At 42.0% G+C, this 27,074-nt stretch overlaps 1 protein-coding gene across 5 annotated transcripts in view; it reads right to left on the reverse strand.

Annotated features, from left to right (window-relative positions):
* fgfr3 (fibroblast growth factor receptor 3) overlaps positions 1–27,074 on the reverse strand; it is a 125,693-nt gene that overhangs the window by 20,346 nt on the left and 78,273 nt on the right. For 2 of the 5 annotated variants that reach the window (XM_042436809.1, XM_042436808.1), the window contains 4 exons: positions 26,249–26,314; positions 15,337–15,506; positions 4,926–5,049; positions 4,541–4,731 (listed from right to left, as the gene is read on the reverse strand). In XM_042436809.1, the coding sequence (XP_042292743.1) occupies positions 4,541–4,731; positions 4,926–5,049; positions 15,337–15,506; positions 26,249–26,314 (551 nt within the window). Of the gene's footprint in view, positions 1–4,540; positions 4,732–4,925; positions 5,050–15,336; positions 15,507–26,248; positions 26,315–26,874; positions 26,987–27,074 lie in introns of those variants that run through there. The other 3 variants (XM_042436811.1, XM_042436813.1, XM_042436810.1) reach the window with 3 other exon arrangements.

Genomic DNA, 27,074 nt, shown 5'->3' on the forward strand with positions numbered 1-27,074 from the left:
AAACAGCAAACATTTGGCATTTTTGCTTAAAAAATGACTAAAACGATTAATCAGTTATCAAAAAAGTTAATTTCCTTGTGATTGATTGGACGGAAAGGCAGCCGCTCACACACACACACACACACCGCACACGCATAGTGAATGAACCTGTTTGTGAGATTTAAGGAATTACAACGTAAAACCTGTAAGATCACAAACACACACACACACGCACACACATATACACAGACAGTACACTGCATAATCATAGTAACACATGCTGTCTATTGGTAGATTAAAGGCATTACAGTATGTCAATCTCTCCAAAGTGTGTACGCCACGTGCAAACACACACTCTATCACACACACATGCACACACACACGCACACACACTGCTCGTGACAGGCGCTCCAGCAGAGAAACTGCCGATGAATAATTAAACAGGCAAAGCACATAAAGGAGAAAACATATCATGTTTTATGGTTGCTTAATGAACATCCAGCGCTCGGCTCCAGATGCCTCCCTTTCCCTCCCTCTCACCGATGAGTCGCTCATCGTTAACTCTTTTTCCAGGCATCAAAAGAGTGATTCAGGCATTTGAAAAAAAAAAAAAAAAATCTTGCATGAACTCCCCCCCCTCCTCCTCCTCCTCCTCCTCCTCCTCATCCTCTGCTGTATTTAACTCCTACAGTATATGCCACACATGAGATGTCGCAGAGCGTCTGAATGAACTGTGGTGGGGCCAGAGAGAGAGACAGAGAGAGAGAGAGAGACAGAGAGAGAGAGAGAGAGAGAGAGGCACACACAAATCTCAGTAAATACTGTTTCAATTATGTGGTAGTCGAAAATAGAGCGTGGAGCCGCGGTCTGGGCTGACAGGCTCGCTTTCCCCCTTCTCTCTCTCTCTCCTCCTCTTTCTCTCTCTTCCTGTCTGTCTCTCTCTCCTTCATCTCTCTATCTTACTCCTGTTTCTCTCTTTTCCTCTCGCTCTCGTACTCCCTTTCAGACACGCGCTCCTTTGCGTAAATGTGCTTGAAATTTTACAGGTTTGAATAATTGCCAAAGTCACTTTTCCGTAAAAAAAAACCAACAACAACAATCTTCTTAAGTCGGACCGAGTGACATTTTGGAAACACTTGATGTGGAGGCTACAGCGTGCAAAACGTTATATAAATAAACAGATTATAAATGTGCGTCTTGCTCAACTCTATTAGAACAGTGTGATAAATTTGTCATTTAATTATCACTTCTAACATGTCAAAGATGACTGTTTCAGTCACTTTAATAAATCACAAAACACTGAATGAGCCGATTTTCACTTGAAGAGGACGTTCAGTTTATATGTATGTAACACTAAACTATTTCAAGGTTTTACTTGCAGCTGATGATAATGTTCTTTGGCTCTCAGCTCACTCATGTGTTGTTAGACATCAAAAAAACTTATGTAACCTTCTTCTCAATTTACACACAATGTGAGCAGCAGCACCCTTTCCCTTTTCTACTATTCCTCACATACAGCATCCTGGTAAAACAATTATCATCACACCTAAATTTTACCTTTAATGCCAGCTGCTCATAGTATAAATATATTCTAGTTTACCTAATAACTGAACACCTAATAAATGATGATAAACTGACTAGAAAATGTATTACAGGATCCACCAGTGAGAAGCAGCGGCGGCGGTGAGGAGCATCCCTTGTGCTCGTGGCAATTAATCAAAGCTTCAACTGCAAAATAATCCATCATTGATGCAAGAACTGAGAGACTGAGAATCCTCCTCCTGCTCATATTATCATTTGTCAACTTACTGCTGCCAAATATCACAGGAGCATTGTGGCTCTTTCCATAATAGTCATGTTTGAATAATGAATTTAAAGAATATTACAGAGCTGTTGTTTTCATTGTCATGTATATATATTGATTGAGTCTCAAGGACATATCTGGAAGGGGGCAGCACATTATCCTCCTATAGCAAATTGCCACTGTGGCAGCTAAACTGGGTCTCTGTGCAGTGTGAGTCAACTTTTCTCTCTTGTGACCAGCGAAACCGCGGATGTTGAAATGGACCGAAGGTAAAACAGCTCAGTCTGACTGTGTTTTCATGTTCTTGGCTGGTTTTTTAGCAGTGCAGCAGTTCGACAGCCTTTATGATCAGAGCTGATAGGATAACGTTATAGAGAGGCGGCTGACAGCTGTCAATCATAATCCGAGTTCGACGGTCCACATGGTCACAGCTGCACAGATGTGGCTTTAGATTGAAAATGCAAGATTTGATTTTATTCTCAGTCAAATATCTGCAAGTGTTCTGCTGCAAAAAACTGCAGGAAATGAATGAAGCTGCAGGTATTGAGGGTTCAGGCTGGAGGTTTGTTGGGTTTTTTTTAATGCAGCGTGCTTCTTTGCTTCATGATATAGACGGTTAGCTTAATAATCACATCAGCAACAGTTGTAGTGTGTGAATATGGAAATTAGAAATTTGTTTTTGCATTGAAAAAATCTTGAGGATCATGGCAGGTGCAGCAGCCTCTCACATTTAAATGAACTAATTCATCAATATCTGCATGAATTTTGCAGAATAACGTTAAGATAAAATGAAAATATTGTTTTTCCAATTAGTTTCCTCTGGCTGTGTGTCTGGAACGAGCCCCAGAGTCATTAGTTTAACAGATAACAGACAGATATCATGTATGAAAAGAGATTTTTTTTCTGTCTCCTGTCACTCTTCTTCTTCTCTATCACTCCCTCTCCTCCATTTTTATCTCTCTCTATCTCCGTTGCATCCTCCTCCTCCCTTTTCTCTCACTCCTCACTTTCTTTTCTTCTTCCTCTTTTTGTCTCAATTTTCACCTCGTATTCCTTTCTCTCTCTCTTTGTCTCTCGCCCGCCATCTTTACCCACCACTCTGTCACACATTCTCTCTCTCTCTCTCTCTCTCTCTCTGCTGACTCTGCCCTTCCTTGTGTTCCTCCACTCATTTTTTCCATGGCTTTTTTGGGTGCCTCTTCCCTCTTTCCTCTCTCCTCCTCCTCCTCCTCCTCCTCCTCAAACCACGCGACGCAGCACATCTGACGGCAGCGGCGGTTAACAGAGCCCGTCTCTCTCCCTGCGTTGCCGCCACCACAGCAGTTAACTTAGTCTAAACCAGATGTTTGTTTTATTCCCTTGCTCTCTCTAGAGGCAGAAAAAAAAAAAAAAAAGAAAATGGGGAGGCCAAATGAGAAAGCAAAGGGCCTTCTTGGGTTTTTTTTCGATGGGAGTCTTCCTCTCTTCACCCCAAATAAAAAAAAAAAAAAAACACGCCTCACAGTGGGTTTAGGGTGTTGTCCTCCTCGGTGAGGAATGCTTTTTACTCTATTCTTGAACACCAACATTGCCTGGGGAGGGGATGAGACCTCCAGGAGTTTCTCTTCAACAGGAGCCCTTCTAAGACTATCTGACGCCTTCCCCCCGATGTGTTTATTTAACCTTTATTTCATGTGGGAGCGCTTGTGATTGAAAAATTGCTTTTTAAAGAGCTACAAGATACAATAGAGCAAACCGTAACAGCTGCAAACAAACAAACACGCTGCAGTTTGAACCGCAAACACATCAAAATACGAGCGATTAATTCAGACTCACATGCCAATCAGCGACATTTATTCAGTCGTAGTTGGACACAAGCGGAACGGTTTTAACCTTAAACTTTTGAAGATGATGACCTTTAAAGGTGGATTTATTCTTTTTTCCAGGGTGCTGTTGTTTTATTTATATCTGAGTTTGTTTTTATCCTTTATCTACCTTTTTTCTTATCTCCCTGAAAGTTGAATTGAAGCTCCAGATGTGTTGTTGTTGTCTATTATTTGTGTGGAGATTCAATAAATAAAAATTCCTGAAAAAAAGCACACATCAGGTCTACAGAGATCTCTCATGGAGACCATAAGGACTGTTCAGCTTGGACTGTTTGTGTTTTCTGCATAAGTTTCTGATACCAGAGGAGATTATTGATAATCAAGATAAGATGAAGCATATGGATCTTCCAACTCTGATGCTAATTGATGCTTTGACAGTCAGTGATTTACATTATACACTCACTGGACTATAAATTACTGCCTTTGTGGAAGCTTCTAATGAGGGACGACCACAACACCTCCATAGAAAAGCATAAATCCGCCATTAATTAACAGGTCAACACTAGAATAAAGTGTAAGTTTTGTCAAAACTGAACCAGTTTGTGTCACATATGAGACTCTACACTGTAATTTACAGTGACATCATCAGGTTAATGAGAGTACATTTCTATATGTTGCACTGTACTGTAGGTAGGAAAGTGCAGGTGAGGCGTTTCTTTCTTGTAATGAAGGTGTAGCGTTCGAAAAATGAGCTCGTCAATTATACGCCGTAGTGAAAACAGCCCATGGGCCTCCGCCGACCCACCTACTGTAAAAACTCATTAAACGAGACATTTAGGGGAGATTAATTATGAGTGAAATTATCATAGACTGAAATCTACTCCAGGCAAATGCTGGTAAGACCCCCAGACTCATTAGAGATGTGAAACAGAGCGCCGGGCCGTGGACCCACCTTCAGGATGTTAACGTAAGGAACGCCATCGGGGCCGTAGCGGCTGCCGTTGACCTCGATGTGTTTCAGCCACTGGATGTGCGGCTGAGCGTCGCTGTAAACCTTACAGTGGAACTCCACGTCGCTGCCCACCACCACCGTCTCGTTGGCGGGCAGACCCGCCTGGAGGATGGGCCTGTGAGGGGAGCGCTCTGAGAGAGAGAGAGAGACATTAGCATGAAGTCATTAGCACAAATTACGACGTGTGCTGTAGAAAATGCAGGAGTAAGGAGGTCTTAAGAAAATCAACATTTCTCTCGGGTTTTCTGAACCGCTTGTAGATGTTAATTTATTCGTTGTTTACACAGAGGCAGAAGTGAAAGTAAATGTTTCCCGTGTTGTTTACCTAGCACATCCAGCTGGTAGGTGTGGGTGATGGTGCCGTATTTGTTGTGCACCACGCAGGTGTAGTTTCCCCGGTCTGACGGCACGGCGCTCTCCATCACCAGACTCCACTGCTGGTGTCTCAGCTGAGAGAAGGACGGAGAGGAGGGATGATATGGCATTACAACTCATTTAAATTTGTTAGGATACTGAGCCTATGTAAAGATATCTCAGGGGGAGTTTGGTATCATATTTGCAGACTTGACAGACAACTAACAAAGTACTTATATAGTATATTCCCATTTGTGATGACAAGCTTGTTCATATAACCCAAAATAACTAAAACATTAGTCTCAGAGGTTTATGCGTCATCTGTCCTACAAAGAAAAGAACATTTTGGAAGATGCATGAGTTACAGTTTGAAGAGTGCCCTGCTTACGAACAGATATTCCTCCTATTTAGTCAAATAAGGTGAGTGAACACCACCGTCCTCTCCAGCGTCAGATCCATCCCTTCTTCTGATATGTTTTGGTATAAAACATTCACAGAGCAGCCAGGATGGTAAACAAGAGCGTGATGTGTGCAGCGTAAGTTTACCGAGAGTGCAAACTATTCAGAACAAACATTTAAAATGGTAGCATAACATTTAAACCTCTTTTTTATTAATTACATACTGCTTGATGCGGAGCAGATATGATTAGTCTTAAACAATGCCCTGACACGGTGTAAACTTCCTGATGGGAAACAGAAACAGTAGCATCAAGTAAAACTGCAACTAGAGGGATTCAGGAGCAGAGAGAGGTCTGATTAGGTGTCGGTTGCAGCCATGGATCATATTTTATAAGAGTTTTTTTCACACTAAGCAAGATGATGTGAATAGAAATAGAAATGTCACGGGACGGCCTTTGCTAAGGTGCAAGATTGCTGAGCAAATTGCAAAACAAGGATAGCAAGAGTAAAAAGCAGAACGCCACAAAGCCCCAGATGTTTGAGTAATCAGTGAAACTAATTAAAATAATGATATAAAGAACATTTCATAGGGGATTATTCTCATAAGAGAGAGCTCAGTAAAGTCTCTTAAAAGCATTTTCTTCTCTCTGCCTGCAGTGAAAGCAGGCAGGCTTTGCTTTTTTTTTTTTTTTTTTTTTTGCACCTCTGAAATTGGTTCCACTGCGCCAGTCAAGAGCAATCCATCCCAGGAGAGTCGAAGAGTAAATTTCGCATAGTAATTCAAACCAGGTGTGTCTGGATGGCAGCGGCAGACAGATACTAACTTGACAGATTCAGAAGCGGCGGCTCAGAGGAGAGGGAGTGACAGCGAGTGGCACGGCGAGGCGGGAAACAGAGAACCTGCTACGCGCCGATAGGCAGAGTCTCCACGGGCCGGGAGGGACGACCTCTGCGGCTTAAGTGGAAACATGCGCCGCAGACGCCGTGCTCACCGCTGCGAGACGAGCGCCGAGTGAACTCCTCCGAAAGGGGGTCAGGATGGCTAAAGACGAGGGGAGTGAGTGATGTCAACAAGGAGGCTTTTCAGGGTGGAACACTTAACATCACCTGCGTAGGAAAAATGTGCCAACCAAGAGAAGGCTTTGTGTTTTCACAAACGTTTAACCCCACGCGTTTAGGTAACCGGCCAACCATTCACAGAACGTATATATTTGTAGCTAGAGGATCACTCTCACGCGCTCCCTCCTCCTCCTCCTCCTCCCCTCCTTCTCCTCCTGCCTCTGTCATACAGTATACACTCCTTGACTCTCTCTTTTGGAGGCGCACGCGGAAAATAATGTAACAGTGTAAATATTATGCCTGTGTGTGTGTGCTTTTTGCAGTTGCGTGGTAACATAGACCAGGCGGCCTGCTCAACGCTGGCAAATGGTTTTTCAGAGCGGCTGGCTCCACCCCGTCTACCCCCCTCTCAGAGCAGAGGAGAGTCAAACCGGAGTCAATGGCTGCTCTCATGAGCAGATGAGTGACGCCTTGTGCTGCGGTCGCTGGGCCCTGAGCTGAGCGGAGAAGAGAGGGGGGAAGAGAAAAAAAAAAAAAAAAAAAAAGACGGCAACGCATGAGGAGGGAAGCTAAAAGGTGGTAAAATACGAGCTGGAGTCGATGTTCAGTAGAGGCCAAGACCACCAACAGAAACAGAAAGAGACTGTGATCAGAGCTGCAGTCTTATTGAAGTGTCAGAAAAGACTTGATTTTAAATGACATTTGCACAATAACTTATCATGTTTCATAATGAAATTCAGAGTTTAAGTACAGTTTGAGGTAGTGGTACTTCTCTGAAGTATTTTTATTTAGAGTGGGCACTTTCTATTTTTCCTCTACTACATTTAAAAGGCAAATATTGCATTTTATACTCCACTGCGTTCATTCATCCCTGAAATGATTATTATTAACAATGAATTATTATCTATAGAGGATCATGTAATCATCACCTGAAAGCATAAACATTCCCCAAAACTGTAAATACAAGGTTTATTTTAACCTGTAAGGTTTTCATTATTTCAATATTTGATTGTTTTATTGTAATGGCAAACTGAAAGGAATTGTTACAATAAGCACTTTTGATACAGTCCATACATTATGCATCTAATACTTGTTTACTTCAACATTTTATAGATACTTAAAGGTTGATAACTGCTGCAGTTTTCATGTTTAACTTTCATATTGAACACATGCTTTATGGTAACTGTTATCCCAGAATTGATTCTACTTTAATTTCCCTCCATCTCTCCCTTCGCACTTTTAATTATGTCTCCATACATGCCACTTGCTTTTATTACCATGTTACATTGGCTAACCCCTGTTGAACCTGCAGTATTAGTCTCCAAATGTGATAATCCCATCCATCCCAATCATGCCAGATTCCAAACAGAATTAAATTATTAAGGAGCTTACGTTAGAGTCATACAAGGCTTTAAAGGTTTTAGGGCTTTGGCCGTGGTGGACCTACAGAAAGGCACAAGCCATGGGAATGGACTTGGAGTTTCACACTGTAAAAAGTGTGCATATGAAAAGACATACAGAGTCTTTGCGTGGTGGAAGTTGGAGCGGGTTCAAATTTGTATTTGATTGAGATTTTTCTGCAGGGTATTTCTGTGTGTTTCACAGCCCCTGCAGTGGAAAACGGTGAAGTTTCTTCACCCTTCTGGCAAAATCTTTTACTTATTTTAATCAAAACAAGAATTCACAACTCGACTGCCAGCTAAAATGACTCATAAAGATACAGGCATTTTTTGCAGTGTAGCAGTTGTCTGAGAAAACACAGGAAGCTCTGCTCCCTTTACAGTCCAAACTCTCCGTCTTCACCTCGCAAAATAGCCCTGTCAGAACCAGTGGGGCCAGTTACCAGAATTTATGACTGTGTCAGAGCGGACCAGTGGCCCAGATCTGTGCTACCGTCTAATTTGACCCACAGAGAGGAGGCGGAAACAGATAGAAGCGGCCCAGAGGGCTTGCTATTAAAACTGGCGAGGTTTGTAGGTCTATTGACTGTGTAGCTCTGCACACCATAGCATCAACAGAGCGAAGAACTCTTTGAAAAATTGAAAGTATCAGAGTTCAAAAGAGAAAAAAAAAGAAAAAGTGAAAGAAAAACAAATAAATAGGATAATCTGTCTTTTGATATCCGTGGTGTATTTGGTTAAAACGACAGGGGAGGAGAGCAAATGACCGTGGCAGCTCTAAAATTAAAAAGAGTCCAAAAATAATCTTGCAAAGTGTAGAAATTCCTACGCGGCCTACAGAGACTCACAATCCCGACTGTGTTAAAATCTGGACTGGAAAAACAAGGGTTTAAAGTGCTTAAAGTCTTAAAAAGTAACAGTGTGGAGCCAGTTTAAGAGCCCTGCCTTGGAAACCTGTCAAAACAGGGATTGAAAAATCAGTTAAGCGCTGAGCGACCTGGACGGAATGAAACAATAATTACATTGTCAACTTTTGTCTTGCTTGTGCCGCCGCAGTTTAGCATGAACACAATAAAATCCCTTCCGCCATATGTGGCAGCATACAACAGCATCGGCTCTGGCTGTCAAAGACTCCAGCTCGCTCAATAGGCCGACGACACGCCCATCTCTCCCCACCTCCGACTGATGGCTCAATAGAGGGATGAACTTTGACCTTTAGGCCTGGCCCCTCCATAATGGAGGAGGCTCCGAGCGGCGCGGTTGTCTGGGAAGGCGCACAATGCTCCGGCACGTCGCCCTGCCGGAATTTTATTTTCCATTTTACAAATGAGCCACACATCCCATTTACCGTTTCATTTAGTTTCAACAAACGTATCGTTTAGTCCTCTGTGTTGCATTTCAATAGACGTACAAAGTGCGTGTAAGATGGGACTGAATGTCAGAACAAACCTCCGGAGTGCTCATGAGAAAGAATATACTGATAAAATGTCAGTATACAACTATACAGGCATGTAGGACTAGATAATAAGTCTGATTTGTGCCAATATTGGCATTTTCATACAGAAATTGCTGATATATGATTCATTTTGCTGATGCTTCAATGTAAATCTTCAAACTTAAGTGGTTTTTTTTGTTTAAAAACCACCTGCAGTCAACAGGAAATACATTCCTGGCAGTAATAAAAAGCATTTCGTCCGTAATGAGACATAGAACTGCTCACTGAGACCCTGATTGTCTGATAAAACTCTTGTAGACATATCTTTAATGCAGCATGACCCACAACAACAAAGAAGTTCGTTTACACAAAATATTCTTGACAAGTGAAGATAAATAAATAGATAAATTACTACGGTCTGACAGAAAACTTTCTGATATCTGATATATAATAAAATGGAGAAATGACCTGTCGTATATGACAGTAGTATAATAACACAATCTCTCTCAGTTTATTTTGCATCTAGTCTGCCCTGAATCTCTTTACCATAAACGTATGAGTACCTCTCCTTCCAGAGTGGCTTTATCTTAAAAATAAAATCTTTATCCCTGATTATAATGTGAATAGGAGACATGGAGGCGTTTTTCTTTTTTGTCCATTGAGACTACAGAATGATAAATGACTCACCACGCTGCAAAAAGTTAATCTTGCCAAGTATCATCTAATCTCATAATCAGTTTTAAATGGGTGAGATAATTTCTCTTGTCACGCAAACTCAACTTCAAAACTCAAACCCATCTGGCTTGATGTACTTGTTCTTCAGTCTCTTTATATTTTAGATTTCAGGTCTGTATAGAAAATTAAACCAGTTGTTAAGATGGATGTTTTTAAAGGAACAAAGAAGAACATGGTGCATCCTCAGAAAAGGCCACTTTCAACCACTCACAGTGTGAAGACAGGAGGTATTTTTGTGGGTGGGTAATGGACTCTAATGGTCCACTCAGGCAGTAAGCTCTATCTCACACTTCTGCAGATCTGAAGGCACTTAAGAGTAAATGACAAAGCGGCTGGTCGGCGTCGCTGAGTGGAGAAGACTTCGCTGTATTTGATCAGCACGGATCGGTTAGCGAGTCAGTTACTGTCACACCAGCCTGAGAGACGTGTGACAAAACCATCCCATCACACGTCGAAACCTTGAAAATCAGACACGGTCGCGATTCATTCAGCTGAAATTAAGCACGGCTGTCAAATCAAAAAATGATCTTGTCATTTCAATATGGATGCTGCAGGAAGACTACTTCACCTTGAAGACCCTGTTGCAGGAATAGAGTCTTTAGAAGACCATTGTTGGCCTGTCAAGACTCAGGGTGACCCACCCCCCCATCCCCAACCCGCCACCAATCTACCCCGAGCCCCCTCTAGATGAACTCATCACAAGCAGATGTGCGGTGGGGTGATGAGGGCTGTGACACGAGGGGAGATTGAATGCACTGCAAAAAATATCTGTGCTAACAACAAGTTATTGTATTGTGTCTGTCGACACAAAGACGATTCAATCTTCACTCGCTTAATCTCTTTGTGTCATCGGTTTTGTCGATGTAGGACTATTGGTGGTGTGTGTGGCGCCCACTGATTGGTGGATTCTTGATGTTTATATATCTGCATGTGGTATAGATGTGGATGAGGGTCTAAAAAGTGAAATAAAGTGAGTACAAGTGACTAACAAGTTAATGCAGTTCTGGTTTCTTCCCAATTTTTGCTGTTTGAAAGTAAAAATGATCTTGATCACATCAAATGATGCAAGTTTCCTGCAGCTTTCTGAAAATATCATAAATAGAACAAGATGGTAGTTAGCACGGGAAGCATTAGCCACCATGACTGAAAGGAGAACGGGAAAAAAAAGTTGCATCTACAGAAACTACTAAATCAATTAAAGGAATAAGACACCACAGTGCTGCTCACAGTAATTAACAGATGATCTCTGGGAAAACCACCAATGAGCATTTGGCAGGGACAGAGAGGGGAGGCCTGAAGGATAACTGTGTTAAAAATTAGGTGACATTATAACGCTATTAGACACATCACTCAACTTAACTGCAGATAATGTGACTTGATTTTCGGTTCAAATAGCTTTCGGAGCAAAACAGTTTTAATTTAACAAAAAAAAAAAAAAAAAACAGTTAAAAGCTGTGCCTAGGACATCACTTTGAATAAATGTTCACTTTTGAAATGTACGTTTTATATTATTTGAGCACCACTGACTGAATTTCATTCACTTCTATTGTCTTGGGGCGGTGGAATAAATCTCATTGGCGAATAAAATCTAAACTATCTGCACTAGATACTAGAAGTAAGTATGAAAAAAAAGTGTGTTCATTTGGGTGAACTGACCGTATAAATTGTTTAAAACATTCTTTTATAAATCTCAATGAAGATGGACATTTTTTGCAGTGTGCAGAGGTCAGCAGAGGTTTTGACATGAAGACCGGGTGAAGCTGTTACCTCTGACCCCGTGAAACCCGGCCGTGTCACAGGCTTGTCTGTCACCCAGCACCCCTGATTCTACAGAAGGTGACCTCTCCGTTCACCTCCCTCAAGGCCAAAAGCGGCCACATGGTGATTGGCTAACTGGATTTTAAAACAGCTCTGCGACAGGAGGGAGGGGAAGGGAACGGGGAGGGGAGGGGCGTGAGATAACGACTCGATAAAGACACAGAAAGGAACGTCTTAATAATTGTCACTTCACGTTTTATATCTCTATCAGACTGAAATGCTGCAATTTTCTAACATTTCATATGATCATTCCATGGTCAATGGTCGTTATGATGGAGTAGAGTTGCACTTGTTCCAGATAAGAGGTGCCATCAGTTAAATGAAGCACTGGAATCTTAATTAAGACAGAAATTACCACACAGTTTAGCTGACGGGGATTCACAAGAGGCCACGAGGGACATAGTGAGCCAAGGATAGGAACGTCTCTGTGAGGCCTCAGCCACCTCTTAACATCTCTATTAGAACGAGACCAAATGTGATTGCAGAGAATGATGTGCACAGAAGAAAAAAATAGGATGTCTTTTGCAGATTAAGTTTATCATGGAGGCCGTACAACGCTGTCGAGTATGATTAAGTGGCTTTGAAGTCTGCCAGTTTTACAAAGCCAAACGCTACCTGCAGGAGAATTTAAAAAGGTTCAGTGTTGAGTTGCCAGATAACACGAGAGGAAAATGGGAAGTAGTTGTTATTTTTTGTGATTTAGGGCCTAATTAAAAACCAAAATAAAAGACTTTCCATTAATAACAATCTGGAAAAAGGGCAGCACATGAAAAAGGATTTAAAGATAATAAAGTAGGCAGGATGATGTCACATGTTTGCGGGTTGATATAACTCCTCGTTCGCTGCCAAACATCTTTGACAGAGTCGGAATCACTCGAACCACCGAGTTAACACACACCAACATGTCTCGTTCGGTTGGACGATGTCATCCTTAACACTTAACAGCACCATGAGCGTCTATACTTTCAGCTTGAGTGGCCACGGTGGGAACTAAACCCGTAGCAGTGACCGGGTTCAAGTTGGACCCGCTGAGCTATACAGAGCAGAAAATGTACAGCGATTTGTCCTGGTGGCTTGTTGACAACTAACAGTGTCGCAGCTCACACTCACACAACACAAAACAAGGCCAACAGGACCTCACATAACTCTGTAAAGGCTTACTACGGATAGTCAGCTATACATATCACCCTCTAATTATACATTAAACATCCCATCGGAGCATGTGTTAAAGTCGGGGAAGCACACAAAGCGGCTACTGCTGCAGAGGGAAATAAATCAAGTGATAAGCACTGCACAGATTCAGTCTACCGTGAGGAAATTACAATGATTAGCCTGACATTAATGTCTTAATACGGCCTCAGTCACCACAAAAACATCTTTACAGCGCTCTTTAACTCCGGTGAGTCATTTTCAACAGTAACAAAGACAGGGATTTGGGAGAGAAGTTGCAGAGTTGGTGAACAGATGGAATAAATATCTAAAGTGCTCTGACCGGTCAGTTTGGGACTAATTTGCTGCTTAACAACTCAGACGAAAAGTTAATTACCAGCGAATCTTAATGTGTGCTAAACTCGCTAAAAGTTGCTGTCAGGGAGCCACTACAGTCCAAGTTGGAGCGTCCTGAGGGCTGGTGACAGGTGTGTGTGAATCTGTGTGTGAGGCAGGGGAGAGTGGGGACAGAGGGAGGGAGACAACTGCTGTTGGTCTGCTGGGAGCAGATGTTGGAGATCTCTGTAAACTGTTAATAGCTGCAGGATCCCATTACCATTAACTCTTTAAAGGCCAAACCTCCACTGGGGGGGGGGGGGGGGGGAAGAAAAGTGTCTCTCACTGCTTCACTAGCAGCCTGTTAACTGTTGCTGAAGTTAGAAGATGCAATTTCACTGTTAAAAGTCTGATCGCATCGGACGTTTTTCTGCTTACTGTCTTTATTACAGCTGCTGAGGTTTCTGATATATTTATGCTACATGACATTTAAGTTTAAGAATGTTTGTAAGAAGAAATCATTTCCTTTTATAAATGGAAAAGTTGAATTTAAAATCAATAAAACACACTCAGTGGTTTTGCTGCTTTAGCCTCATTTAGTCTGGTATGACCACTAGCTTACGGTGGCTACTGTTAGCTAATGTTCGGGAACTTTAGTTAAATATCACTTTATTTAAGTCATGACTGAGTCAGGTTGCTTTAAGGTGTCATTCAGGAAAAGACTGTTGCAGTGTTTACTTTAAAACAGGGAAAATCTTATGAAAACCTGAAAAAAATGACCAAAAAATGCGTTCTCTAAAGCTACATGAAGCTCTTGAACTTTGAACAGGAAGTCAAGATTTCCACTTAAAACTTCCACCAGTGTCGAGTGCAAACTGGAAAGTGTTAAGAGTGCTCAGATTAGGTTTTGTGGTTATTATAAATGTAATGTTTTGGTTAAAATATATACATATTTAGTATAAAGCTTCTATTTAAATTTAAAGAGCTATTAGTTTCACATGGCTGCATGTCTGATTGCTCTAAATGTAAGTAAGTTTAAACAAATGGAAAGAATATACAAGAGAAAATTGTTTTTAAAGTAAGTTTGAGTCTCAGTCTGTTTTCAGTTACAAAGTATCTTGACTAAAAGTAACTTTCCCCGACACAACATTTCACCAATATGACTAATTCTGAACATAAGAATGGGACCAATGTTATGCAACATTACAAGCTTTACAGGTAAATCTGCTCCCTTCATCATCACTTAATTAAGACAGTGTGAGGACTGAGAGGGAGAATGAGACAATGGACTGAATGATCCTGGAAGAGTTTACATCTCTGGTCACAATTTTAGAATTTATATGCTATTAAGTTTAAGTTTATTTTGAACCAAAACACACGTTTTGGCTGTTTGAATTCCAATGTTCTTACCACACTCAGTTTGTCTTTTAATCCTACAGCTCAGGGCCATTAAAGGAACACAAAAGTAAACCAAGCCCTGTTACTTTAAGCAGTGCCATTCCACATGAGAGCCCAGTGTTTAGAGTGAGAACGATGACAAAACTGAGTACAACAGCTGTTTGCTGCACTGCGTTACTGTCAACGCTGAGCTATCACGCGAGCATGCATGTATCTGTGCACCAGTCTGATTTCAGCACAGCGGTCTGACCCTCTAAATTTACTTCGGTCAGCTTAGCGGGGGCTAAGAGTGGGCCGGATCCTGCTGAGGGCGTCCAGCTCTGCGGTCTGTTTTCTGACCTTTATTTACCATGAGAAGATTCACAGAGCATGAACGCTCTTTCAGCACTCTGCTTCACACTCTTCCAGTTATAGAAATTCACACCAGGGAGCATCGCAACACTCAAAACTGATCCACTGATGGACACACAGCAGCTCCGTTGCACTAGGAAGAGATTAAAATGCCTTGCTAAAAGGCACTTTGATGGTAGCTCAGGGATAGGCCAGAGCATAACCTCCCCCACGACACGTTTTTTGGAGCTGGTTTGAGGATTTGAATGTTTAAATAACAGCCCTGCTTGTCTAACCTTCAGATGTTAACATGTTCCTCTCACCTTGATGCCTCCCATCCTCTGCTCTCCCTTGAACTCCTTGCCGTTCTTCAGCCAGTGGATGCTCGGCGTCGGGTTTCCGGCCGCAGCGCAGCGGAACTTGACGGTGTTGGCGGCCGGAACGGCAAGAAGCTTCTTGTCCATCCGGTCAGGCCTCGTCCAATACGGAGCTACTGTTGGTGAAACACAAAACACGAGTGTCATGTCAGTCACGGGAAAACTATCTCCTCAATACAAAACATATCGTGTATAAGAGTATACATTAAAAATACATAGTTTTATGCAGTGCTGACAGGTCTCGAGTTACGAGTTATTCGAGACGAGTCCAAGTTGAGTCTCAAGTTCGTCAGAGCAAGTCGCAAATCAAGTCTCAAGTCGCTTAAGACAAGTTGTAATTGTCTGACACAAGTCTGAAGTTGAGTCCTTTGAGTCTCAAGTTCTGCAGCACTGACAGGTTTCAAGTCATTTGAGACAAGTCCAAGTTAAAAGACCAGTGTGTAGGATTTGGTGGCATCTAGTGAATGAATATTATATTCCATTTCTGCCGAGTCTGTTCTGCTAGATGCCACTAAATTCTGCACACTTTACGGCCCATTCAGAAGTCGAGTCTCAAGTCATTCAAGACAAGTAACGAGACGAGTCATAATCGTTTCAGACAAGTCTGAAAGTTCCAAATCCCTTCAGTTAAATCAAGTTTAAAATCCCTAAAGAGTCTCAGGTCTGTCAAAGCAACTCTTGAGTCCTTTAGGGAAAATTAAATCAAGTCAAAGGTCTCTGTAAACACATTGCGAGTCAAGATGCAAGCTCAGACCAAGCTGTTTCATTGCATGTGGTTCCTGGATTTTTTTGGAAGGTTTTATGTTTTCAAGTCTTTAGGGAGTCAGGGTCACGAGTAAGTCAAGTCTCACAACAGTCGAGCCCAAATCACGTCTGAAGTCCTCGTTTCTTATGATTGAAGTCTGACTCGCTCTGCCAAGAAGTACCACTTTCTTCTAACAATTATGCTCCTAGTTTTTTTTTTTTTTTCCTTTCTGGTGTATTCTTAGATCATAGAAATCTTAGTGAAAAACCCTCCAGGAATTCATAGTTACAATGTTTTTGTAATTGCTAAAAGATGGCACAGAAGGGACGACTTCTCCTGCCCTCTTCTTCAAATTGGTCCATCTTGGATGAGTTATGTACTTTGCCAACAGAACAGATGTGAGGTTGTTCTTTCACTGGAGGTCTTCCCCTCACCGCTCAAACCACATACAATACCCACACTGTTTACAGAGATTTTAATATTAATGATAACATATTTGATTTTTAAGATATTTACACACTAAGCACCAAGCTATTTAGCTAAAAAAAAATTACACACTAGAGCTAGAACCATTACAATATCTGCACGGTGGCATAACATTTAAACGTTATAAGAGGTTTTTAAGAAGAGAGTTTGTTAAAGAAGCAAGAAACAGCTGCTGGTGGATGTTTGCTGGCTACAGTGGGAATCAAACCTTTTACATTTTCAGTTATGAACCTGTCTCTCCGATGTCAAGCCCACCCTGCAGACACCAAGAGATAGAGTTAAGTGCAAGATGTCCCAACAGTGTAAAACACAGTTTGACGGATGTTGAAAGAATCCAAAACCGGTGCGTGAAGCGTCGCGAGGACCCCCAAAAAAAAATAACGCTCATCATCTTCTTCCCCTTCCCTTCGATAACAATGCGAGAGTTCATTTGAATCGAGCGATCCCGAGAGTTTAGAAACCCGTCAGGGCGATTTATTGAGTTGTATTGAGAAGACGACAAACAAAAGGGAGTATAGCGAGTCAGACGGGCCTATTGTTCCCGCGGTGTGGGTGTGGAGGGCGAGAGCGCTGATGCATGGCTCGCTCACTCTCTTTATAGGTGTGTGTGTATGTGTGTATGTGTGTGTGTGTTTCTCAGGACAAAAGCTGGGGAGGTGGCTGACCGGTCATCAGATGTCTCTTTTACTTTCTAAATGCAGAGTGAGAGAGAGAGAGAGAGAGAGAGAGAGAGAGAGAGGAGAGAGGAGCTAATTACCATCTCAATGTCTGCGCTTGTGTGTGTTCATGCATGCGTGTGTGTGTGAGCGCTATCAGACTCAAACAACGGTTGAGAAGTAATTCTGTCCCTCGAGCGCCGCGCGGGCGGGTTTTTATCTTATCGGGGACGACTCAGGTGAGATGTCGATCGAAGGCGGGTTAAAGGATAAGTCTGGAGAACTAACAATGAGCTACTTACAAGTGTCGTGTGTGTATCCTAAAGGCCGATATATCTTATTCCTCTATGTTTAGACCTCTGTTGTTGTCCAAAAACTATTAAAAACACGTCTTTGGAACTGTTTCTAAGCAAACTACAGTGTAGCCATTGCATTGTGGTGAAGGATCATGTCACCCAGTGCAACAGATTTTTAATATTTTTGTATAAGAACGGAGGTCTACGGCACAGAAAGATATATACTTGTAAGTACGGTCAATTTATAGTTGGTTTGGTTCTGCACGTGAGATTTGTTGACAATAAGAAAAATATAGAAAATGGCCAGTTTTATCTTTTAAATACCTGTCTGTGATCAATATCTGATCTATTGCCTGTGTGTGTGTGTGTGTGCGTGTGTCTGTTTATCATAATACCGGGGGTGTTCTGATATATTTCTGACACACATTTCTTTGGCTCCTGCCATCAAACTTTGGCTTCAGCTTCACAGAGTAATTACAACCAGACCGAGAGAGAGATTCAGTGATGAAAGACACAGTCGAGTCTTCTTAGAGAGCAAACAAAAAGAATGTTACTCCACTCTATTGAACTGACTATAAACTGTGCGTGCATGTGTGTGTGTGTTAACAAACTCTAATGGAGCAGCTGAACACCGCTCCCTGCTTGAGTTAGAGACTCCCCAGCTCGCTAAGACAAACACTCTCCACGTGCAACAACCACACACACACACACACACAAACTGCTTCCACCTTAAAAGGGAAATATCTGTTAGATTTCATTACTTCTCTCTCTCTGTCTCTGCGTATTTGGAGCGACACACCACGCAGCGTGGGACAACCCTCTGAGGAGTCTGAACACATTGTTTTCTTGGCATGGTAATCAGCCACACACACACACACACACACACACACACACACACGCACACACTCAGTCAAACAGAAACGCACACCAAGTTTTTAAACAGTCTCTGTCCCGATGTGTGGTCCTCCTCCTCCTCCTACCCCTCCTCCTCCTCCTCCTGCTGCTTCTGAACTCATCTGGACCTGAAAACTGCCTTCCTGCTGCTGATGATCCACCGGCCACGATGACGTTTTTTAACCCGAAATAGATTCCTGTGTGGATTCAGCACAATCTGGGTCCACTCGTCTCTGTTACATCTCCATGGTTTTCTTCCAAAAACACACTGGTTTATTCGCTGACCTTTAGCTACTCGCTGCTGTGTTTCTGCATGAGATGACCTGTCAAACAGAGTGGGCGGCGCTCTGACGTCTTTTTCCTTACAAGTTCTTCTAGCCATTATGTTTCTAGAGGTGGTACTTGGGTTTTTATTTCTGCTCAGTGAGAGTGGTGATCACCCTCTTACTTATATCACACCAGTACTGTCAACGCATCACTTCCTGTGTGGCAGAGGAAGGAAAAACCTTCATCATTTTGTGATGGAATAAAGCTTATCATATAGGATTTGACCATTTTTCAACAAAGAAATGCCTCAATTTTAACAGCCGCACATCAATATGAATTGATTTTCACCAGGTTTTTTCTTTTTTGTCCCCAAGGCATCTATTTTTTTTATTTTTTTTTGTGCAGTTGACAGTAAATAAGGTTTTCTTGTGCTCACAGCTCAGAATATGCTTCACATAACCGATGCTGAAGAGAAAAATAGGACAAAAACGGTAAGATGAGAGCTAGAATAAAAGATAAAACTCATAAAATCACGTCAATAATAAATAGTTTGCACTGCAAAATATATTAATATAACAAAAGATTCACACATATTTTATTGGATTATTGACTTTTAAAATTCTGATTTGAAGCATATGTAAAAACCCAAAATAAATCACCTCTAATTTGCTCACTGAGAACTTTTATTATGGTGAGTATTGGGGGGAAAATAAAAGTACACAACCAAGAGTTTCTTTAAAATACTTCAAAAACGTGACAATGTGATTTGGAGGTTCTGAGGAGCTTACTTGCGGGAGACACTTTCCTCCCTAAAAAAGGTCAAGTTTGAGCCTTTTTTCAGTCGATATATTGATTTCAGCATGTTTTCGATTTACTGCTCTGTATGCTCAGCAACACACAGGAATCCTATCCCATGCCTAATTGGCCGGATGGTATTTCCTCAAGCAGAGGGGAAGGGGAGTGGGATTTTATGAGAGGAGGAGGTGAACGTGGCAGATACCCCTCAACCCCCACAGGGACAGGGTTTTGCTGATAACCCCCCCCCCCCCCGCGTGGATATACAGTCGTCGGAGTGGAAAGCGGTTTACCATAACATCTTCCACGGTGTCACATCCACCTGTCAGCTGCAGAAGTTAACTGAGGAGGGAATCTCACCGGGAGTCTAAAAATACACACAGACTGTATTCCTGTCCTGCTGTTTGTTTAGTTTACGTTCGATAACGAGACTCCAAAGAGGCCGTGGTTATCGCTGGACACCGACAGGGAGAGGTCAGCCGGTGGGAGGAGATATGTTTCATTCACACGCACAGAAACTCCTCACACCTCCGAGCACGTACGCTCAAATCTACACGTTGACTGGATGTGTTTAGTGGGAGAAAGTATTCCTGTTATTGGTGGCGTATCCAAACTCACTAAAGCATCTGTATTTTTGATTGCTATCACCAAAGAGGTGGCAGTTTGGCTTTTGCCTACAGTAACATCAGTTCTTCACATGCACACATTGGGAGCAATTTAGGTTCCAGTGTCTTGCTGAAGGATTTGTCGATCAAACCGCCGACTCAACGATTAATGGCCTCCCAAGGTGGTGGATGCTTGCACTCTCTTTTTGTTTGCCTGTTAGTTAGCAGGATATCTCAAAAATGAAGCAGATTCTGATGATACTTGGTAGAAAGGTAGGGCCGCGGGCCAAAAAAAGAACGATTAATTGTTGGTAAGGATCCAGGAATTTTTCTAATGCTTTCTTTTCTTGCAAGATAGGGCATTTTCTTTGAAGATTTTTGATATTTTCTCATGAACTACTGCACTTACTCAAAAGAGGAAAAATCTGGCACATGTATCCCCTGATTGTCGGTCACTGTGTGTATTTTGATGAGGATCCAGATCCAGATTCAAATCTTCTAAATACTTTCTATTATTGAAATAACAAGTTTAGAGGATTGTGCAGCTTTGGCAGGGGTATGCACCGTCTGAGTGCTTTTTTTGGTCACATAACGGGGTATGATTACATTTTCTTTTGTATTTGGACTAAGCATTGCCTCTACAAGTGTTCCACACATATGGAAACACACCCACACACAGGCCCCTAAAGCCCTCTGTTCACTTTTGCGCTAACTCCTGGCTCTGTGTTGTGGGTCGGAGGAGCGTGACTGCGGCTCTCTATCAGCCCAACTTCACTGCAACAGCAATTAGCTGCAGCAGGACACGCTGCGGTGCCGATCGCCACGGCACACGGCCCTTCAGCGCACAGACACCGATCTGGGGGAAAAGAAGGAGGGGGGGGGGGGGGGTTCTAATTGTGTAATTGTATAATTTGCCCTCGCTGACGCCTGTGAGCACACAGACAGATTTCATTACAGATTACACTGGGACTCTTTGAAGGCGCGCTGCCCCGGAGGGCCTGCAGGGACTCAAGGCAAACAGAATCGGAGCAATGGCGGCCGCGGAGCAGCGTAGCGTGGCCCGGCGTCCGGCTCTCTGCTCTCCTGCCAGGGTAAACAAGGAGGCTGCATAGTTCAGGAGCACAGCACAGATTAGGCTCTGTTAACATTCCTCCCCCCCCACACACTCAAACTCACACACACACACACACACACACACACACCACTCTACACAGGCTTCGAGTGTGTACACTGCTCTCCACACGGCAGAAAATATTAATTTTAATGACTCAGTTTCGTCGTGTGAGGGCGGATGAGGGTTTGGTCTGAGCTCTTTCATTTAGACATTACAGCTGATTGGATTTGGTTGTGAAAGTTTGGAAACTATTGCATCTCATTACTGTGTTTTACAATATATTCTGAGAGATCAATCAGTCAAATGCAGGTCAAAAAGATGAAATATTTTCTACTGATAAATGCATCACTCAGATGACATGTTTACTGCTGCTTATTCCTATATTTAGTCTTAATATCTTGGGACATAGTTTCTTTTTTTTTTCTACTGCAGTTCCATATCTTTCCAAAACATTTAAGATGATGTAACCTCATATCCATTCATTCAGTATTTCACTTTAACAGTTCATTTGCATTGGAAACAGGATTTGTACTACCTCCCTCAGCGCGATTATAGGACAATAAATAACTAGTCGAGACATTTATAGTCGGTTGGTAATGGTGCATGGTGACAATGCCTGTCCAAGGATCTATTGAAGCATTTTAAACCAAATCTTTCAGTTTATTTTGCACATTTTGATGTGTCAGACTCACATTTTTGAGGTTTTTTTTTGTTTCCTAAAACAGATTTTATGAGAGATTTTTTGCTGATTCAGTAAATTAATTCATTACAACATTACATAACTTAAACTGTGCTTAAAAATAAACATGACCTGACCCTGAATGCGGTTTCTACAATCCATGCCATTTGCTTTTGTGCAGCCTCTCAGAGCAGAAATGCCAAAATGTCGTCCTCACAATTTGGTCAATAACATCCTCCTCCTTTGTGTGTGAGTGCAGGTCTCGAGGGTCTCGCGTCTACTCTGCTAAACCTTTACCTCACTCGGTAGATAAGTGGAAAGATACAGAGACGATAGACAAGGCTGCTGTCTTTCTCCTCCAATAATAAAAAGAAACTCAAATTTGGTGTCAATCTGTCGTTTGTGCGCAGCGTCATCTCCACAGGAATTACAGTGGCTGCTGGGCAGGCGTCTATCTTCTCTGCCTTTTTTTTTTTCCCAGAAGGCCCGTAAGAGACAGCTGAGCGAGTTCTGGAGGTTGCTGGAGAATGAGCTCATGACTGCAGCAGCTTTTCTGTCTTTTCTTCCTGTCTGTTTGTCTCTCCTCTGAGAACTCTGGCCAGCAGCATCATTTCAACTGGCAGCTACAGCGACAGCTCATAGTGACTCAACTCCTCAAATCTCCAGTTTCTCTTCTTTTCTTTTTTTTTGTCATCTTTCTTTTTTCTCTTCTCTCACTCTGCAATTTTCTCTGTCTCGCTGTCAATCAGCGAATGTTTTCTATTCCCTCTCCCTCATTAACAGCCTGACTCTTTCACTGTCTTCACATCTCTATTATCGTCCTCTCTGCGTGTGGATGCTGATGTTCTTCCGCTCACCGACAGGGACTCTCCGTCTGGCTGTGCGGCTCGTCACATGGCTCCTTCCTGCTACAGCCGGCTAATTAGCGGTGGCTTAGTGGACATTAAGCAGCGATAGGGGTTTAACGTTTCTGGGCTAATCCCTCTCCTTTTGGCCAGGAAATCGGAGCCTCGTATGTCATGAGGTAGACTTACATCCAAAGATTAAGTCTGGCAGTCTGAGGCTATTTACTGGCATTCAGGATGTCTGCAGTAAGCTGCCGCCGCCGCCGCCACTGCTGCCACCTCGTCCCCTTTAGAAAACACTTCAGGCTTTCACCACCGAGCGAAGCCGCACATTCAAACACATTCAGGTTTTACATTGCAGCTTATCCAGAGCGTCTTACAGTACAAAGACGGCAACAGGAAGCTTTCTGCGGTGTTGCTCTACAGCTTATTCTGCCTCTTTATTCTATTGCTGCTCTGTAATCTCTCGGGATAAGAGCATCAGCTGAATGCCTTCGAGAAAAAGGCAAACTTGAATATGAAGCAATGTTTTTAATACTCTGACATCCAAAGCGAGGAGGATGATGGGATTAAACGTTGAAAGCGATATTAACAGACATTCCTGGGTTCATTAAATGATGCTTGAGTACTACGCCAAAATAACTATTGTTTATTTAATTTCAGAGTGGATTACTTGACTTGTAACTGTAACTTCATTCTTATTTTCCTGAGCCTCACTAACAGTTATTACCTTTTTTGACAGTCTGCCTTTCTCAAAGCTCTCTTTACGCGCTGTCATCGCCAATGATTGCCCCATTAAAATATAGATTTCTTTCCTGTCTCCTTACAGTTATGAAATCCTTAACATAAGGAAACCTCAGAGAAACTCTGAAGATCCTCCAACGATTTAAACATCGATTCAAACTTCAACAACATAAAGGCAAATTACTTTTTTTTTATGAGTAAACGACCATGACGACTGCGGGGCATTCGGGCTGTTTCAGCAGCATCAGTATCAGCCACACTGTCACTGTGTCAGTGTTTTATTTTGACTGGAGTGTGACAACGCTTGATTCGGTTGGAGCTTTGTGATGACATTTACAAAGGGGCTTTGATTTCGGTCGGGCGTCTGACTGTCTCTCTGTCACCGAGACGGTTCCGTATTTCGCTTATGGCAACAATTTTGTCGTGCAGTTAAGGTGAACTGGGATTCGGTTCAAGACGTGATGGACCGTTTGACGCTCTTGGCATGTTTTTGGCTGTTTCACTGTCAAGATGTAGACTTGTCTAATCTAATCCTTCTTCTTTTAACTGTTGTAAAGCGTAAAACTATGCCGCAACGTATAAAATCCAGCAGAGAGTTTAGTCTTTTGCAATCCATTCATCTCGCTTTCTTTCTTTCTGCAGGTATCTCAGTTTCTCCGTCAGACTTCCTGTTGTTTCCTTCACTTCACTTCCATCCCGTCATCTCTTCTCTCACTGTATTTCCATCATTTAACTTCTCTCTCTTTTTTTTTTTTTCATCTGTCTGCGCCTCACCTTCCGCTGTCTCCCTCGGTACGGTACAACAAAGGCTGCACAGTGTGGCGTCTGGCTGGTCCAGAGCCCGCCGAGGGGCGGAGACGCTTTCTGTCTCTCTCCGGAGTCATGCTAGCTGACAGAAGAGACTATGTAAAGTGCGCGCGGCAAGCAGAAAGCCATCCCTCGTCGTTCTTTGTTCACCTGCGCCTGAACTCCGCACGTCTCTGAATGCCAAAGCAGCTCACATCACAACAGCGCGTTGAGAAGGGTGTTACCCACCAGAGAACCACCGGCTTTTGATCTGTGTGTTAGAGGCGTTTAGTTCGGTGCTCCGGGGAGAAGCTTTAATGTATGCGCAGGAAGACAGTGAGCCGTTATGAGAGTCATATAATTCCAATTACAGATAGAAAACTCAGACTGCAGTCATATAAATCTAATCAGCTTCACAAATCCAATGAAAGTCACATAACTGCCCATTAAAGCACCTTTCTAAGGAATTCTGGTTGATCTATGAATGTTTATCACAATGACAAGTGAAATCAGTTTGAACTCTGAAATGCAGATTAACTGTAGAAGACACACAAGCACAACAAAAGGACTTTGTAACAACAGATCTGCCAGTTTATCATCTGAAAACTTTTGCTAATAGTTGTCGGTCAGCAAAACACGAATCACCAAAGCAACTGGAAGATAAATAAATTCATTCATTCATCATTTTTTGTAATTTGTGATGACAACAGTCTGGAAGCGTATGTTTTGAATGTAAGCCTAGTGAATAAAAGGAAAAACAAAGTACCCGCCAAAATACTATTAGTACTGTTCATCTACGTTTCAGTTCAATTTGTTATTACAGTCGGACACGCCAAAAGTCTTTCTTGAAGAATGTATGACCTTTGTTCAAATCATTCCTGCATTGATTTGTCACTAATACACTGTTTTTACTGCATACCATGTAATCATTGTCTTACTCTTGAGTCAATAAAAATCTGAATCTGAAGTCTTTTATTTCAATGAAACTAGTGTGGTGTGTTGGGATTGGTGGGTTGGGATATGGATTTATCCATAACCAGCTTTTATGTCCCCAACCCTCAATATTAATACATCACATTATGGGATGAAATAAATCTATCCCGTTTCAATCAAAGAGAAACCAACAACATAATATATATTTGTCAAAAAAGTATATCAATGATAAGGTAACCGTGCAGTGATTTTAACTTTAAACTTCTTAACACTATCCCATTAACAGCAGTTAACAGTTACAACTCCAACTTCTTTCAGCAGTCTGTGTGGCAGGTGCTGTTCATTAAGCTTAACGACGTAGCTCATGCTGCCTTCAGATGGAAGTCACGTTGTATTTCTGGCACGAGAAGTTAAGAACACATTAATGCTCGGTGTTTAAGTTATAAGGATGTTGTTGCTAGGTGACAAAACAGCTGGGCGTTGCTTTGTTCTCTTCTCAGAAATGGGTACTGATTGTTTTTTTTGCACTTCAGCATCGACAACAAGAAGAGACTGAAACTAAAGGATAAAAAAATCAGTGTACATCAAAATTGGTGGACTATGATATTAAAAAAAAAAATCTATTTATGAAGTCATGAAATGGAAACGCTTTCCCAATTGTAGACGTTTCCAAGTTTGGGATGGTCGGTTTGTTTTAGGATTAGTGTTGTCATTTGGGAGATACAGCTTCGGTTAGTAAAACAAGATCATGTTCAAAAAGGGAAATTGTTATTATCATTACAAAACATCCTTTTCATTTCACAAAATTTGAGACTTTTTATCATGAGCTCATAATGTTGTTAGTTTCATGTGATTCATCAGCTTTCTTGTATTTTACACCCACCAGTCCGACCGCTTCTTGAACCTTTGATTTTAAGCTGTTTCTTAAAGCAAGAAAACCTCTGAAATGTTGCATTATTAAAACCAGATGAAACTGCTTAAGTTATTAACAAAAAGAGTAATTAAGAATTCACCATTTCCATTACCTGCATCTTCTGGATCTTCATCATAATCTTCATCATCACCAGACGACAGAGAGTCTTAAAAGAGAAGACAAATAGAGTGGAATTAATATTTCTATTAATCAAACAGGTGGACGTTATTTTGGATGTGTAGCCTCATTCATCTAATGAACCTATTTATTCTAATAAAATGTCTTGAGCTATGTTATCCATCAGATAACAAGAAGAAAAAAAACATCTGGAGAGTTTGTGACAAGAAAAAGCAGGAGAAAAAAAAATAAAAGCAGGAATTTTTGTCTGACAAACTCATGAATGAGTCTACAGTTCTCCGTAGTGAGGCGGCTCTTTCAGATATTACAACCCAAACATTCCCACAGACGTTACAAACGAGGGGGTCATTAGCGCCGCCGCCGCCGCTGCTGCTGCTGCTGCTGCCGCGAGACGCTCATGTGAGAGTGTGTGTATACGTGTGCAGATACACACAGACAAAAACACCTCTTTTCAGCTATATTTGCAACACATACTGATGCTAACTTTAGAATTAGTGTGTCAGGTGACATCTAATTATTCCTCAGTCACAGATACAAGTGTTTAGATTTGCTGTATCACGGTGGCATAATAATTATTTTCTATCTGACCTTGAGGTTTTCTGGTTCAGCTCCGCAGGTCTGGTTAATGAGAGCCAGCTGTTACGTCGCTGAGCTAAACTCCCGAAACTCCTGACTAGCAGGTTTTTGTATCTGTCATCCGAAACCTCATTGAGCATTTCTGCTCTTCTATTGTGGTGTTTGACTCATGTTACATCGTTGTAAACATGAAACCAACTCTTGTGGTTGTA

Source organism: Thunnus maccoyii, chromosome 16, assembly GCF_910596095.1.
Source record: "Thunnus maccoyii chromosome 16, fThuMac1.1, whole genome shotgun sequence".
In the NCBI taxonomy this organism is placed as follows: Eukaryota; Metazoa; Chordata; class Actinopteri; order Scombriformes; family Scombridae; genus Thunnus; species Thunnus maccoyii.